Below are 14456 nucleotides of genomic sequence, written 5' to 3'. Positions count from 1 at the left end.
GACATGCATCAAACTTCAGGGTAAACAATGGGAACGATATTGATTGCGTTTTAATGTGCGGCGGTCACACAATGGGGAAGAAAGCCTTCCCAGGGAAACAAAAAAAAAAGACACTCGTCCTCTTAAGAAACTGGTAGCAGACAAAATCCACTGAAACTTCTGAACCAGAGCAGAGGGATCTTTAGGGAAGAGCCTTCCAGGTCCAGCAGAGCTTCCAAATAAACTGCTGTCCTACTTTCCGACTGTCTCTGATTAGCGATGAGAGATGCCCATTGTCCCTTTCCACGCCGGTGCACGCTCTCATTAGGGACCCTGAATTGTATATGTGCATGTAGGCGTCAGAGCTGCTTTGCAGCGAGTGATGCACAGGGTTTCTGTGGAAGGTAATTCCTGGGTTCCAGCGGCCTGAAAGATTTATGAAGGAGATTTATGAAGGAGTTAAACCCTTGGAGCCTGGTGTTAATGCTTCCAGGAGCGGCAGGCAGGGGCGATGGGCTGATTGTCGTGCGAGAGAAGCGCTGGTCTTGCCACAAACGCTTAGTGAAGCTGTGTGAACAGGGCTTTGGGGGAATTCACAACTCCAAGGGCAGCGGTTTTGCTGGCTGTGGACGGATTTGGTGAAGTAGCAAAGGGTTCACACTGCGCTTCTTGGGTGTCGTGTTCTGAGCTGGATGCACGGGGGTTAGGTAATCTGGAAAGCAGTAGTCCTTGCCACTCCTTAATGAGTTATCTCAAGTCCAAATCACTTAATTCCCGATGAGGATGGTGTAATGCACGAGAAAAAAAGTGTCAAAAACATGAAGGCACAGCTGCTCTTTCCACTCGAGTAGCTGTGATCAGTTTGGATAATGGATATTCTGCCCAGATCCTTCCAGGGGAACTTTGGGTCTCCAGCGCCTCACTGAGAGGAGGCACGCTGATTTATTATTTATTTATTGGATCACAACCCTGCTTCATGGGTAATCAATCGCTGCTTTTTCTGCTTCCTTTTCAATCACATCACCCCGGTGAAATCAGGGGGCGAGACCACTCTGAGAGCAGAGCTTTCCCTTCAAATAATATTTCCCTAAGGTTTCTAGGTGTCAGTGGGAGATGGAAGGAACAGCAGCCAGGGCTGGGTTTGGCCATGTCATTTAGGGTTGGGAGAACACCCTTGTGCCCCTGCCCCAAGCACACAGCAATGGATGGTGATGGTTCCCAAATGCTTTCATGGCTTGGGGACTTGGGTGCACCGTGCACATGGGCTCACCCCACTTTCTTGCTCTGAAATGAGCTGTAATGGAAATTACAATTAGTTTTGGGGCTAAACCCTGCTTCTCCCCAGGACCTATTGCTGCCTGCTCAGCCCAGTGCCACCTATGTGCTGCAGACCCCAGGCTTTACACAAGTTCCAGCTGTGACCCAGCATCATCTGAGGGACCCATCTGGGCCTGATAGAGCTGAGACTGCAGGGTTTATAAGCTTGGCTTGGGTCAAGGAATGGCTTTTTCCTGAAGACAGTGGTGTTGGAGGAGCTACAAGGTGCAAGAAGCTGCTGAGAGGACCTGTGATGGATTCCCTATGCAGGTAGGAGGCTGTGGGGGGAAGAATAAAGGGACTTGGTGTAGGTGAAGTGCTGGTGGTAGATGCTGTATAGCTTCTTGGCTGCTCCTCGGGAGCTGTGAGGTGGGTTTTTTCATGGAGGGAGTCCAGCATGTGTTGAAATTGCATTCCTTAGCCCTTGGAGGGCTTCAGGGATTGTGTCTGCTAGATTCTGTCTTGTGGCTGTGAGCAGCCTTCAGATAAAATAGAATGGGGTCTTGGTTTGCAGGTGTGTAGCTGTGGTGGATGTGCACCTACCTAGGTCATTCCCTCCCTGCTGGGGCTCTGCTAGACCTAATAATGTGTCTGTGGGATTTGAGGTAGGTCTGAGTGAGCTCGATGTGGTTTTTGTTCCCAAGGTGCCAATGTGTCCTTGCAGAGAGCTTGTGGGCAATGCCCTGAAAGTGGATGTGAAATGTCTCGAGGTGTGTGTTGGGTCCTGTGAAATCAGTCTCTTGTGCTCTTTGATTTTTGGAGTTCCTTGGCTGAGGAACAAACGGGGCGGCCTGCATTTGGGGAGGATGTTGAAACCTAGGGGTGAGTGTGGCAAAGACTGAGAGTTAGGAGTGTAGCTGGAGGGGAAGGAACTTGATAAACAAGTGCCACGCTCCCTCTAGCTGGCCTGGCAGCCTTTTGTCATCCTGCATTCATCTGCCAGCCTGGCTGGTCTGTTCAACACCTGCTTTCTTATGTGAGAAGCCCCAAAACTACTTCTGGTGTTTCCTTATTTTCAGGGACCTCAGTCAGGTAAAGCATCAATATGTAAATTTATATTCCAGGCAAGGCACACCTAGTCAGTCTGGGACAGCACTCTGCTGATAACCAGTGCCACTTAGGGTGGCGTGTTCTCTAGGACAACTGTCAGTAACCAGCATGTAGGAATAGGGTAGCTGTTGGGACGTGAGCTTGTGTTACTCAATGCTATGATATTATTTGGTCTAAAATGGAGTAGAAACACTCAATTACAATACTCAGTTTGAAAATCTGTTCCTAGGAAGCTGTGCTGGACAGAGTCTTCTTAACATGTATTCTTTCATCTTTAAATCAGCCTTTTGCCCTATCTAGAAAATTAACTTCAGAGTGTTTAAAAGTTTGATGGGTTTGGAGAGAAAGGTGGGAGGAATCTGTCTGATTTTTATGGTGTATGTTGTTAAGCCCAGCTATTCCCCCATTGTAGCTTTAAACTGTTGCTAGATATCCTTGTTTGCCTCTGTATGGGTGGGTTTCCCCATGTCCAGCTTGGTCAGCCATCAACCTGTCCCATGACAGGAGGGCTAACTAAAAAAATGGGTTGGGAACTGAGTCACAGTAAGTCTCTTGTGCTGGAGGGAGTTGTGTGAGAACAGAAACATGATTCAAGGGTTCCAAAGCTGGACTGAAGCTTGTGCTTTTCATTTTGGATTGTCACTGCACTGGTGTGGCTGGGTGATGAGCTTGGTGGCCTCAGTTTCCTCCTTCTCATTGTACTGTGCTCAATGTCCTGCAAAACTGGGCAGCCAGCTCCCCGTCCTGGCTTTGCAGAACATGGGGGAATTAACCATGAGAGCTCCTGACTTCTCCATAAGGCTCTCCTCTTCTAGCACTGCAGAAAAACAGTGGTGAATGTGAAAATGCTGTTATCTTTAAGGATTAGGCAGCTGAAAAGCAGGAGGGAGTGGAGTGAAGACTGGTCTCCATGACCTTGGCTAAGCCTTTTTGCTCAGCTCTCTGTGTTGAGCATAAGATTACTTAGTGTGGGCAGCTCTCCTCCTGCCAGTAGAGACTGGTGTTGTGCAGGCTGCTGGTTATGTTAGGAGCTGTGGAGTTTCAGAAAGTCGCCTTTCCTGCTGGCAGTGTGGCTGTCTGGCTGCAGAAGCTTTCACAAATGCATGAGTTTTAAGCTGCAAGCAGGCCTGAATGGCAAATAGAAGGGCAAAGGCTTTATCTGGGGGCCTCCCTGCTAGATCTTGAGGGTGTTAGCCTTTAATGGGTCCAAGATGAACAGAAACACTATGTGGGATATGCTCTGTCCCCTTGGCTATGTCCTGCAGCACTCCAGGACAAGGCAGGTCTTGTTCTTTAGGCTCTGTTATACAGACTCGTATTGTCTTGGGTATGGGGATCACTGAGATGATTACTGATATTGATTGGGGAACACAAAGTCTGTTTTATCTGGAAGACCCAGTTCAAGCAGCCTAGACCAAACCTCTCCTGCCACTTGGAAATGGGAGAAGGCCTGCCCCAAACCAGAGATCTTCAGGCTGATCCCAGCTCCATCCAATTAACTTGTTGCCCCTTACTGGAGAGGGATGGGTAAAATCAACCTCAACAAGAGTAGGAACCCTTCAAAGGTCAGTGTTGGACTGGTGGGTAGGTACATGGATGGTGCATGCTATTGCTCTTGCTGTAGCTCACAATAGCTACTTGGACACAACATGGGAAAATCAGGGCTTCAATAACCACATGTAGTTCTTGGTGTTATTTCAGGAATAGTCTCAAGTTTAAGAATTTAATCTTCAAAACTAGCTGGCTCATCTTTGCTACAAGGCAATGGCAATACCAGATCCTTGACCACTGAGGAAATATCTATCTTCCAGAAGGAGCAAATGGTCTGGATTAATTCTTTATTTGTTAGAAAATCTGATGTGTGTGGGAGTGAAACACAGCCTTCTAGGAAAATGCTTGTGTTATGTTCCCAATAGTATAATTCTGCAATTCAGTGGAAACTAAAAGCAAAATTAGTGTTACATTCACACTGGAAGCCTGTTTTGCCTCCAGAAGGGCATGAGGAGGGAACAGCATACATGCCCCCTGCTCCTTGTATAAATGCTGGCCTCCTGATGATTTACTGGTGAACTATCAGGGCACCTGATTTGGTTGAACAGCATGTAGGGAGGAGGGAGTTTGTCTCACAGCTGAAGGTTGAAGAGCCAGCTGCATGGTTTACCAGGAGCAATTAGCCTTGTGGCCTCCACAATGGCACTGAGGCAGGGAACAGAAATGGGAGGAGGCCAAGACCACAGCCCTGGCTACTTTGTGGCTCAGAAATCAGTCTCCTGAGCTCAGTGATGCAGAGCTGCCCAGCAGCACTCTGCAAATAACCTTCAGTCCCTGCTGATATCTCTTCACCAGGGGAAGAGCTGCTGGGGTCCCTCATGGCTCAGGGGCAGGGTTGCCTTCACCCTCCTGGCTTGTGCCACTCCTGGCTCCTCTTGGGGCCAGGGTTTAGAGGCATCAGCCTTTTGCTTTGCAGCTGTGTGGAGGAAAACCACCAGGATTTCACATCTCATACCGGGGTAGCCTCATCTGGATGGGGGAAATGCTTTTTTCCTAGACTTGTGCAGGAATCTCTTGTTCAATATAAATCCACTTTAGGCAAAAGGAGATTTTCTGACACTTTGCTCAGTGCAAAGAAACAACTATTTATGAATTGTATGAAATAAAATTGGAGAAAAAAATCTCTGCCTTAACAGAAGAATGGATGTAGAGGCTCAGTGCTGTAGGTGTCTATGCTTAACTTTTAAGAGGCAACACCTTGGAGCTAGCAGTCCTGGTCCTTCTGACTTGGCTGAGTGGTGCCAATCCTGGTGATGCTGGTGGCCTCATCTGTCAGCCTGGTTTCTTGGTGAGAGCATCTTTTGGACTAAGAAGACTTGTGTGCTTCCTCTCTAGAAATAACAGAGGAGAAATGGGGAGTGTGTGCTCTTCCTGGTCTGCCAGTGGTGCTGGTGAGGCAGCTGAGGCACTGCAGCCTGAGGTGGTGGCTGTGCCAGAGAGCCCGGTTTGCTCTCGGATGTACCTCAGGCTCTCATAGAGCTGTGTTTGCATAAACCCCAGGTGAGCATGCTTGTGTTTGAAGAACTATATTAAAATATGCCACTAGATGGCCCCAGGAAGAAGCCCGTTCAGGCTGCGGGGCCCAAGGGACTGAGAGGCAAGGGCAGCCTCCAGCAGGCACCTGGCCTTGCTGCAGGCCTGCTCCAGGGAAGGGATGGGGCTAGCAGAGTCCAATTGCCGAAACACGAGTGGTGGGAAAGAACAAGAGGAAAGCTGAGGGCTCCCACATGGCCTTATCTTTCACAGCACCTTCTGCTGGGTCTTGCATCACGGGAGCGTGCAGGTGTGGTGCTTCCCCAGAGGAATGGTGTGAGCTGCCTGTTCTAGCCTGGTGCCCTATCTCCGTAGCCATCGGTGAAAGGGGTGGCTGCCTGGCGAGGCTGGCTCTATAGCCTGCCTGGAGGTTGTGGATCCAAGCACCACAGACTGAAACAGGCTGGAGAATTAGCCAGGTTTCTTGGAGTAACCCACAGGCAGCACCTGCTATTCAAAAGCAAGCTGTGTGAAATCCCACTTGAGGGTCAGTGATGCACAAAGCCTTGTGGTGTGTGAACTGCTGGTGTCTGCTGGCCTGAGAGCTGGGGCTTGGGCCCAGGGGACTGTCTCCTAGATGGGATGCTGATGTAAGCTGTCCTTTGTTCCTAAACCATTATGTACTCTGTGGGTGTGCTGGAGGCTGGCCTTACGGGGGGATACCAAATCCTGGTTATGGCTGCTGCTTTGACCAGGAACCTGGCTGGGTTTTAGAGGTCACCTGGAGGGGGAAGATGGTAGGGAGCAAATAGTCTTCTCCTGGGGCTAGGAGGGCAGCTTGGTGCCTGCCATGTGCTTGTGGTCCATACTTCAGGCCTCAGTCTCTGGAGACCAGGAAGGATTTGAAGCTGTGAATGCTAAGAGCTGAGCTCTGAGGATATAATGACTGGAGCTTCACTGGTGGTAGAGAGAAGGGGGAATATGGAGAACCTGGGAGGAATAAAATAGCAAAAGGACCCTGCCATGGAGTGTGCTGTTGTGTCTGGCCTAGTGGTCCTTCAGGGAGAGCAGGGCTGCTGTCCCCTTCCCTTAAGAGGGGGAGAATAGGCAGAGGATAAGCTGTCTACCTGTAACAAAGCCAGCTTTCTGGGACATGCTGACACAAAATTTTGCACTGAAAGGAGCTCTCGGAGGCTTTGCAGTGCTGCAGGCAGGTTGGGTGCTGCTGCTGAAGGCTGCAGGGCAGCCTCCCCTTGGGGCTGCCACGGCTCCATCCCTGCCTTGCTGCAGGCAGGGGAAGTACCTGCTGTCTTGCAGACAGGGAAGTTGCAGCCCTCTTCCCTCTGATATGGACTTCTTGTGGGGCCCCAGGCAAGTGGTGCTGCTCTTCCAAGCCAAGCTTTGCTCCCGAGGCAAACTGGAATGGGTCCAAGGGTTTGTCTGGTTTCCTTTTTAGGTTTCCTCCCATGTTTAGTGGGATTAATAACACCTAAGGGTGTCAGAGTTAATTAGTCACCGGGTTTTAAGTGCTCTGAAAAAAACTATAACCTATTGTTTGAGTCTCCAAGATGCTGCTGCCTCCTGTCTTCCAGAGAAGTGACAAATCTTGAAAGACCAAGAAACCTTGAATGACTTTGCTTGTTGAAGGACGCAAGCTGAGGCCATCAGAAGATCCTAAGTGCTGTCTACCTGCTGATGCCAGCAGAAACTGGTGGTGCACAGGAGGGAGTAGCTATGCTTGTAAGTGTGGTTTGTTTTATGAGTTGGTCAGAGAAAGCATGATTACTCCTCCACAAGACCTCTTGCTCAATCTAACAGCAAACCTGCCTTCAGATGTAAACCTCAAGACAAGCTGCTGCTTCAAATGTGGCTGTGGGCTGTCAGTAGAAAAAACTAAGAGCACAGGTCTTTTTGGTGAGAAGTATGGCTTTTCCCACTGTGAAATTCACACCGGTTCAAGCCCAGGGGTGCCCTTACTTTTTGGGATGTTTTATCCCCAGGGAAAATATCTGCCCTATTTTTGTTCTCAGTATAGAAGTGAGCTGAATTAACACCCACTAAGGAAAGTATCCTGGGTAACCATGGATAAATGCAGTAGGACATTGCTCTCAACAAGGCTGTTTTCCTCCCAGTTTCTTGACAACATTCAAAAAAAAAAAAAGGCTGCTCACTGAATAAACTTTCTCTGACAGACAAACCTGGTGTTGGGTGGGCCCTTTGGGGCTGGGGAGCCTATGAAGCTGCTATTTTGGGGTTTTGCATGTTTAGTTCTAATGGAACCATGACAAATACCTACTGAACTGATGTCCTGCTGCTGTTGTGTTGATGAGAAGGGAAATATGTTGCCTGCCACCTGCTGAAGGTCTCAGCCAGGATTGTTACCTGTGGGAGGAGGAAATTCTGGAAGGCAAAATGCAGAAGAGCAATGATTTGAGTGTTTGGGGTTGGCTGAACCTGCTCCGTGGGCTGCAGGTCCTGCTGCAGCACTTCACTGTTTGCTTAGACCCCTGGTTTTGTGGGAGTAGGCAAGTGAGCCTGCCAATGCATTGCTGCAAGGACTTTACTCAGATGTTCTTAGCTTGATTGCTGAGTTTATTAGGTGGCAATGGTGGTCAGCTGGGATCCTTGTGATCTGCTTGCTAAGGGGGATGTGTGCTATGAATGTGCCAAGCTGTAATTGTAGGGTGCATTCTGAGGCTCTTGAATTTCAAGATTTTAGCAATGTGAGGAATTGAGTATTATGTGGTGTGTGTTGGGGAAAGTGGGTATTCTATGGGCCCTTTGGGATGGAGAGTCGCATGGGTGTCTGTGCCTGGAGGAAACTGGAATGGTGTTGCCTTGGATGGCTCCTTGTGGCCTTCTGCTTTGTCATTCCCACCTTCTAGAACCAGCATGACAGCAACTGGGCCCAGTGTCCAAGCCTCTGCTGGGAGCCCTTGGAAATATCACTGGGGGGTAAGGAGGAAACTCTTGCGAAGACGGAAAATAATAAAGTTGCCTGTAAATACTGGCTTGGCTGCACCAGAAGACCCTGCTGCATGGCTGCTTGTGCAGCTGGTACTGATGTTTCTTGTTTGGCTCACCAGGGTGGGGAGGTCTGGGGCAGGAGAGGAACAGGCTGTGCTGGCCCCGTGCGGCTGAGCTGTGCCTGGGCTGGAAGAAGGAATGCTGATCTCTGCCAACAGCACTGCTGGGGCCGTGACTTCCCAAGCTGGGGTAGCATTGGCTCAGCTTCTGGAGGAGCTTGGGGAGAAAGCTCTTCCCCTCCCACTCCATGAACTGAGGGTAGTTTTGCCTGGGAGGGGTCCTGTCTTTGTGGATTGCTCAGGATGGGATGCAACCTCCACCTAATGCCACACATCCTTGTCCTCCTGAACCCCGGCCTAGGGTCAAGGTAGGGGAGGAATGGGTTTTGCTTGCCCCTTCTTCCCTGAAATGTGTAGAAAGTTGGTCCATGGGTTGGTTGTAAATCAGTATGCACGAGGAAGGCAATTTTCTGCAAGTGAAACCTGCCCTAACCAAGCCCTGGGGGAGGGAGGAGAACAGCAAGTGTCAAGGTGAGACGGAAGAGCAACAGAACGAGATTTAATTTCCTTCCCAATAATTTTCTCAAGCTGTATAAACTTTCCTTATTTAAAATAAATACTCCCTGAAAACACATTCTGTGTCAGTGGCCCTGTGAAAACACCCCCAGTCACAACCTGTGCCTGTCCTTTGCTCACAGCCTCAGCCAAAAGCCAGCAGTTTTACATTTTGCTCTATTAAGTTGAGCTGTAAATTTCCTTGTGCAAAGTCTCCCAGGCTGTGGAATGAATTTAAGTAAACAGGGTGTACAATAATAGACTTGTGTTAGGGCAGGTTTTTCAAGTGGCCTGTAACTCCTAGAGTAAGTTTTCTAAATCTCTCCCTGTTACACTGGAGAGTGTGAGCCTGTCCAGAAGGTGGAGGAAGTTGTAGAGAAGGCCTTGCTAACTATCTCTGGTGTCCCATTTGAGATCCTGTCCTCCAGAAAGAGGATTCAGTTTGATAAAGAAGTCATGTGAGATGATGTCTTGCCTGGCATTTCATCCCATTTCATTTATTTTTCTTTGTTACTGTTTTTCTCTGTGACAGCATCTGTGTGAGATGCCTGTAAGGGCTTTGAAGTCCCCCCCCACTTTTGTCCTACAATGTGCAAAATGTAGACTATAACTAATTTTCAAAATGGGCTTTGAGTGTCTTCCCTGAAAAGGCACCCAAAATAATTTGTTGCGTTGTAGACTCCTCGATTAGTTCCATAAGAGTTTTTCTCTTGGGAAAACGGGCTTTTCCTATAGGAAGCTGCTGGAAAACATTACCTCTTCAGGCTAGTGGGCATAATTGCTTTGAGAATCCTAAAATTCTGCCTGCTTTGTGTACAGAGGTGCTGTGCATTTTTTGTCTTATATTGCAAAGGAATCAGGGCCTTCTGGGGGAGGTTATGAGGTGTTCATGTTTCCTGCTGAGCCAGGGAAGCATCTCAACTGAGAATGCAACCTACTTATCTCAGATCCTTGTCCAATCTTCAGCAAAAAAGCAGGCTCAAGATGAACATGATCCTGAAGGTTGCGAGTGAAGAAAGACCAATCCCACTTTGCAAGCTAGGCAGTTTTCCTACTTGATGTTTCTGAAGTGGTTTATTGCCCCCCCCAACTTGCTGTTAAGATGCAGATAGTTTGTACATCTGGTTGGTGTCTTTGAGTTTCCTTGTAAAAGGTACTTGATCATCAGATAGAGTGGAAAGGAACTTCTGGCTTAATAGACAGCCCTTTCCTGAAAAAAAGGTTGTAAGCAATAACTTGGCATGAAAGCCCACAAATAAGGGTTTCTTTAGACTCCCCTGGGCTTGGCTATGTTGTCTGGTTATCTAACCTTTCACCAGCTGCCTCTTGTAAAACTGCAGGCAAAGTGGCTCTGACTTCTGCTAAGCTGCAGGGGGGAGGAAAAAAGAAAACATCTTTAAGGCCCTTCTCCAGAACTCACTAAAACCAATGGAAAACCTCTGAGTCCAGGGGATATTGGATCATTTCCAAAGCATGGAGAACACTGCAGAGAGGTTGAGCTCAGCTTGTGTTAGATCTAGAAGCCAAGGGAAACTCTCAGCTCCTGAGAGTTCAGAAGAATCAGCAAGTCTGGATCTTAGTGCTAGGGTGATCCAAAATGATAGAAGCTGGGATTCAGGGGATGGAAGAAAATTAAAGCCTCATCTACTGGGAGTACTTCAGTTTATGAATGGGACATTTCCTCTGGGTGGTTTGGTTTATTCTCAAAGGTAAAAGGAAAATGAGGACTTTAGTGACTGATGCTTCATGGCTACTGTTACTGGCCTACAATAGATCTATTTCTTCCTCTCAGGGAAGAAGTATTTGGGCCCCATACTCTCCTTGTCCCCCAGTAGGCAAGTGACACTGCAACAGGGCTCAACTCTGGTGCTTTTTCAGTAGCTGGCTCCAAAAGATAGTGGGATGTTCTTGTGGGACACTGGTTCTAGACCTGCAGTGTAAATGTCAGCATAACAAATACATCTAGCTGAATGCAAAGCTTTTTAGGTAAAATGAAGTGTTTGCTTTGGCATTCAGAGGCATGGAGATGCTGCAGATGGAAAACTGCCAATTGGCTGATCATTAGCTACTGAATCATAATGTACAAGTGTACTGTGAGCCCCTGGTTTTCCTTTCTTGTCAAACTTTACAACTGGCTCTTTTTTTTTGAGGAGGAGGGAATTCTCATGGTTTTAAGCAAATCACAACTGACTCAGCCTAAGCCCAAGGGTAGAAAAGCAAAGGCTCGATGGATTAAGTGTCCTGGAACAACTGGCTACACAGCCCTTTCTTGTTTTCTGGCTGTGAGGATTGTCCTTTTGATCAGATTCTTTTCCCTACTGCTTTCCGGGTTGTAAAACCAGATTAGTCATGGCAGGGTGGCAAACAATTAATGGGGTGGGAGGTTAAGCCCTGGGAGCGTGAGCAGTGGCCCCTCAGGGGTGAATACACCCCGGTGGCCAGGCAGAGAAGGGAGGACACCTTACGTGAGGCCACCTGCCCATTTATTTGTTGGTGTTTGGGAGGGCTGATAGCCTAAAACCACCACAATAATCTGTAATCTGCTCCTACGTGTGTTCCTAGCTGTCCCTATTAGATGTAATCAGACAGATCCCAACTGACTTTCGTGGTTCTGACCCTTGATATGAGGCTCAGACTTGTGTCTGGGAGGTGAAGATGCAGTTTGGACACTCGCCATCTCCCCCATGTATCTGACCTTCACCTCTTCTTGCCTCTGCTGCCAAGGTTACTACCTACCCCCAGGGTGCCCTGATGGCTTGGAGGGCTTTGATTAGATGCTGCTTACCTCCTTGTGTGTCCTAATGATTCCCACTGAAAGGTGTTTTTCTTGCTGCTCTGGTCATATGAAAGTCCAGGGAAAAGGGAATAAAATGGGTTTTTACTACAGGCCCCTGGAACTGAAATGCTGCTGCTGAGTGGCTTGTGAGGTCCTCAGGGACCACAGGGAGGTGGGTGGCCTCACAATGTGAGAAGGCAAAGGCCTACAATGCAAAAGCATCCTGTTTCTGGTCAGCTGTGTGGCAAGGTGTGAGCAGAAAGGGCAGTGGTGTGCACAGGAATGCCACAACTCTTTGCTCATCCTCACCTGTCGCTCAGATTGAAAGCACTTATGTCAATCACGATGCTTGCATGTCAGACTGCCAGGCCCCTTTTGAAGGCCAGCTAGGGTTGTACCTTGCCCAACAGCTTCTGTAGCTTCGAACAACCAGTGCAGAATTATCTATCACCAAAGGTGACATCATCTCAAAGGATGAGACAATTATGAGCAAATGTTGGCTGCTTATTGCTTGCTTAAGTCTGCTGAAAATGTTATCTTAAACACTTTAAAATATTTTAAAGCAATAAACTTGCAACATAATCTGTTTGGGTGGAGTCCTGAACCTGTGCAGCTCTGCTGGAGCTAGTGAGGGATGCTGTGTGAATATATAGGTTTATTTGCAATGAGCTGATTTGCATGATTAAGGTGGTGTGTGATGAACACAGCTGCTGCTTGGTGCATGGCTTTTGACATGAGCAGCATTACACCAGGAGTGAAATTGGCCTTCCCTATATTGTTGCCAGTTGCAAGTATTTATCATCCACCTGTGCTCTGATTTACGTGAGTGTAAATCCCAAGTAACTCCATTAACATCAATAAAGCTGCTTGGAGAGATCCCTATCTGAATTGCGTGCTGAAGACTTCTCACGTTGCTGCTAGCTATGCAGGTGCAGGGATGTGGTTGGGTTCAGCTGGGAAATGTGATGCCATCCAAGTGTGTGTCTAGCATGCAAACAAGAAAACACTGAGCCGAAACCACAAGGCTCACTTAAAGGGATGCTACCAAACTTTTTAACAAAAGCTTGCTTTGCTGTCTTAAAACATTCAAACAGGAATTTCTGAAGGGTGTTTCCCTGGTCATTTGGAGGGGAGGAAACTAGCCTGCTTCTTTTTTGGTGGGAAGGGACAGTGGGGAGGGGAAGATGGGCTGGTCCCAGATCAGTTTTGAGGGATGATGGTTGATATGTGGGAGGAGGAGATGGGTTTCTATTCCTCATTTATCTTCTCCACTTTCACTGTACCTACACCTTCGATGACTGCAAGGACAAAACAATAACTCGCTCTTCAGTGAGTTTGCCTTTTACAGTAGAAATTGTGGAAACTAAAAACACAAGGAGAAATGTTGAAGGCATGGGGTGGAGCACTGACACCTTGCACTACTCTACTTCAAGGGTCAGAGGAACTGGTGGTTCTTCTGCTGCAGAAATAATAAATTACCTTGAAAAAAGCTGCCACAGTGAGAGCTCTTGAATAAATTCTCCTCCCTGTGCATCTGAGGTGGTGGCTATAAACCCAAACCATTTGGGGTGGGTAGCTCTTGTGAGCAACTTGCCGTATTACTGGACTCACATAAGTTACCTACATGTGTTCTGAACCTCATTAACATGTAACAGTAATTTCTTGGTAGGGAAACTGGAAATTTTGGGGTCTCATAGCAATTCCACAGATTGAAGGTGTAAAGTATATCTGTTGGGATTGGTTTTGGGGTGTGGAGTGTAGCTTTATTGGCTCTAGTGAGATTTCTCCTGATATTAAAGAGATTAGAACAGGGCCATGAGATGTTTGGTTGGAGCACTTGTATGAAGAAAGTCTTAGAGAGCTGGGGTGGTTCAGCCTGAAGAAGAGAACGCTCCAGGAAGACGACATTGTGTTCTTTCAGTACTTAAAGGGGGGGTTATAAAACTAAAAGTAGAGATTTAAATCAGACGTTAGGAGGACATTCTTCACTCAGGGAGAGGTGAGGCACTGGAACATGTTGCCCAGAGAAGCTGCAGATGCCCTGTCCCTGGAGGTGTTCAAGACAAGGTTGGATGAGAGCATCTTGGCTTAGTGGGTGGCACCCCTGCCCATGGCAGGGGGTTGGAACTAGATGGTCTTTGAGGTCCCTTCCAACCTGAGCTATCCCATGACTACCAGAAACATAAGGGTTGGAAATGTGGCCTTCAAGGTCAGCGTATGCACTGGTTCATTTTTGGAAATGTTTGTGTTTTGGGGACTCCATCGCTTAGCTAACAGTTGTTACGTGCAGTGGAGAAAAAGGATCATTGACCAACCAAGCATGTGTTTTTGGGAGGTAAGGTGTTTGGTTACTTGGAGAGAAAGGTGGCATCTCATGTAGACTTGTAGCATCCTGCTGTTTGCTCTGTGTTACTGGCCAGGTGTAGGGACACTTGCTGCATGCTCTCTGGGGACAACTCATGGAGAAGGGAGGGGATGGTAAGACCATAAGATGATGCATCTGTCACTGAGGCTGTAGGTACTCCTGGGCATTGCTGCTGTCTGTGCAGTTCAGATGTGTCATACAGATCTCCCCTCATCTTTGGCCATTTCTCATTCAGACTTTTGGAAATAATGTGGGGTAAATCACCTGGCTTCATATTTTACCACTTTTTTCTCAATAGTGACATGTCCTGAGTTGAAAAAAAAAAAGTGCAGCAGCTGAACCTCCAAAAATCCAACTATGTCCC

General features: G+C 47.8%; 1 protein-coding gene across 2 annotated transcripts in view; it reads left to right on the top strand.

The window, feature by feature from the left end:
- Nucleotides 1–1497: 1497 nt before the first annotated feature.
- Nucleotides 1498–14456, top strand: part of TBX5 (T-box transcription factor 5) — a 125807-nt gene continuing 112848 nt past the window's right edge. Inside the window, exons 1-2 of one of the 2 annotated variants that reach the window (XM_084491693.1) lie at nucleotides 1498–1566; nucleotides 6963–7110. In XM_084491693.1, the coding sequence (XP_084347819.1) occupies nucleotides 6999–7110 (112 nt within the window). In that variant the 5' untranslated portion in view covers nucleotides 1498–1566; nucleotides 6963–6998. The remainder of the gene's footprint in view (nucleotides 1567–6962; nucleotides 7111–14456) is intronic. The other variant, XM_084491699.1, reaches the window with a different exon arrangement.

The sequence above is a fragment of the Aythya ferina genome (genome assembly GCF_964211825.1).
Source record: "Aythya ferina genome assembly, chromosome: 17".
NCBI lineage: Eukaryota > Metazoa > Chordata > Aves > Anseriformes > Anatidae > Aythya > Aythya ferina.
The sequence above is the reverse complement of the archived record's forward strand: the minus strand, read 5'-3'. Positions and strand labels throughout refer to the sequence as shown.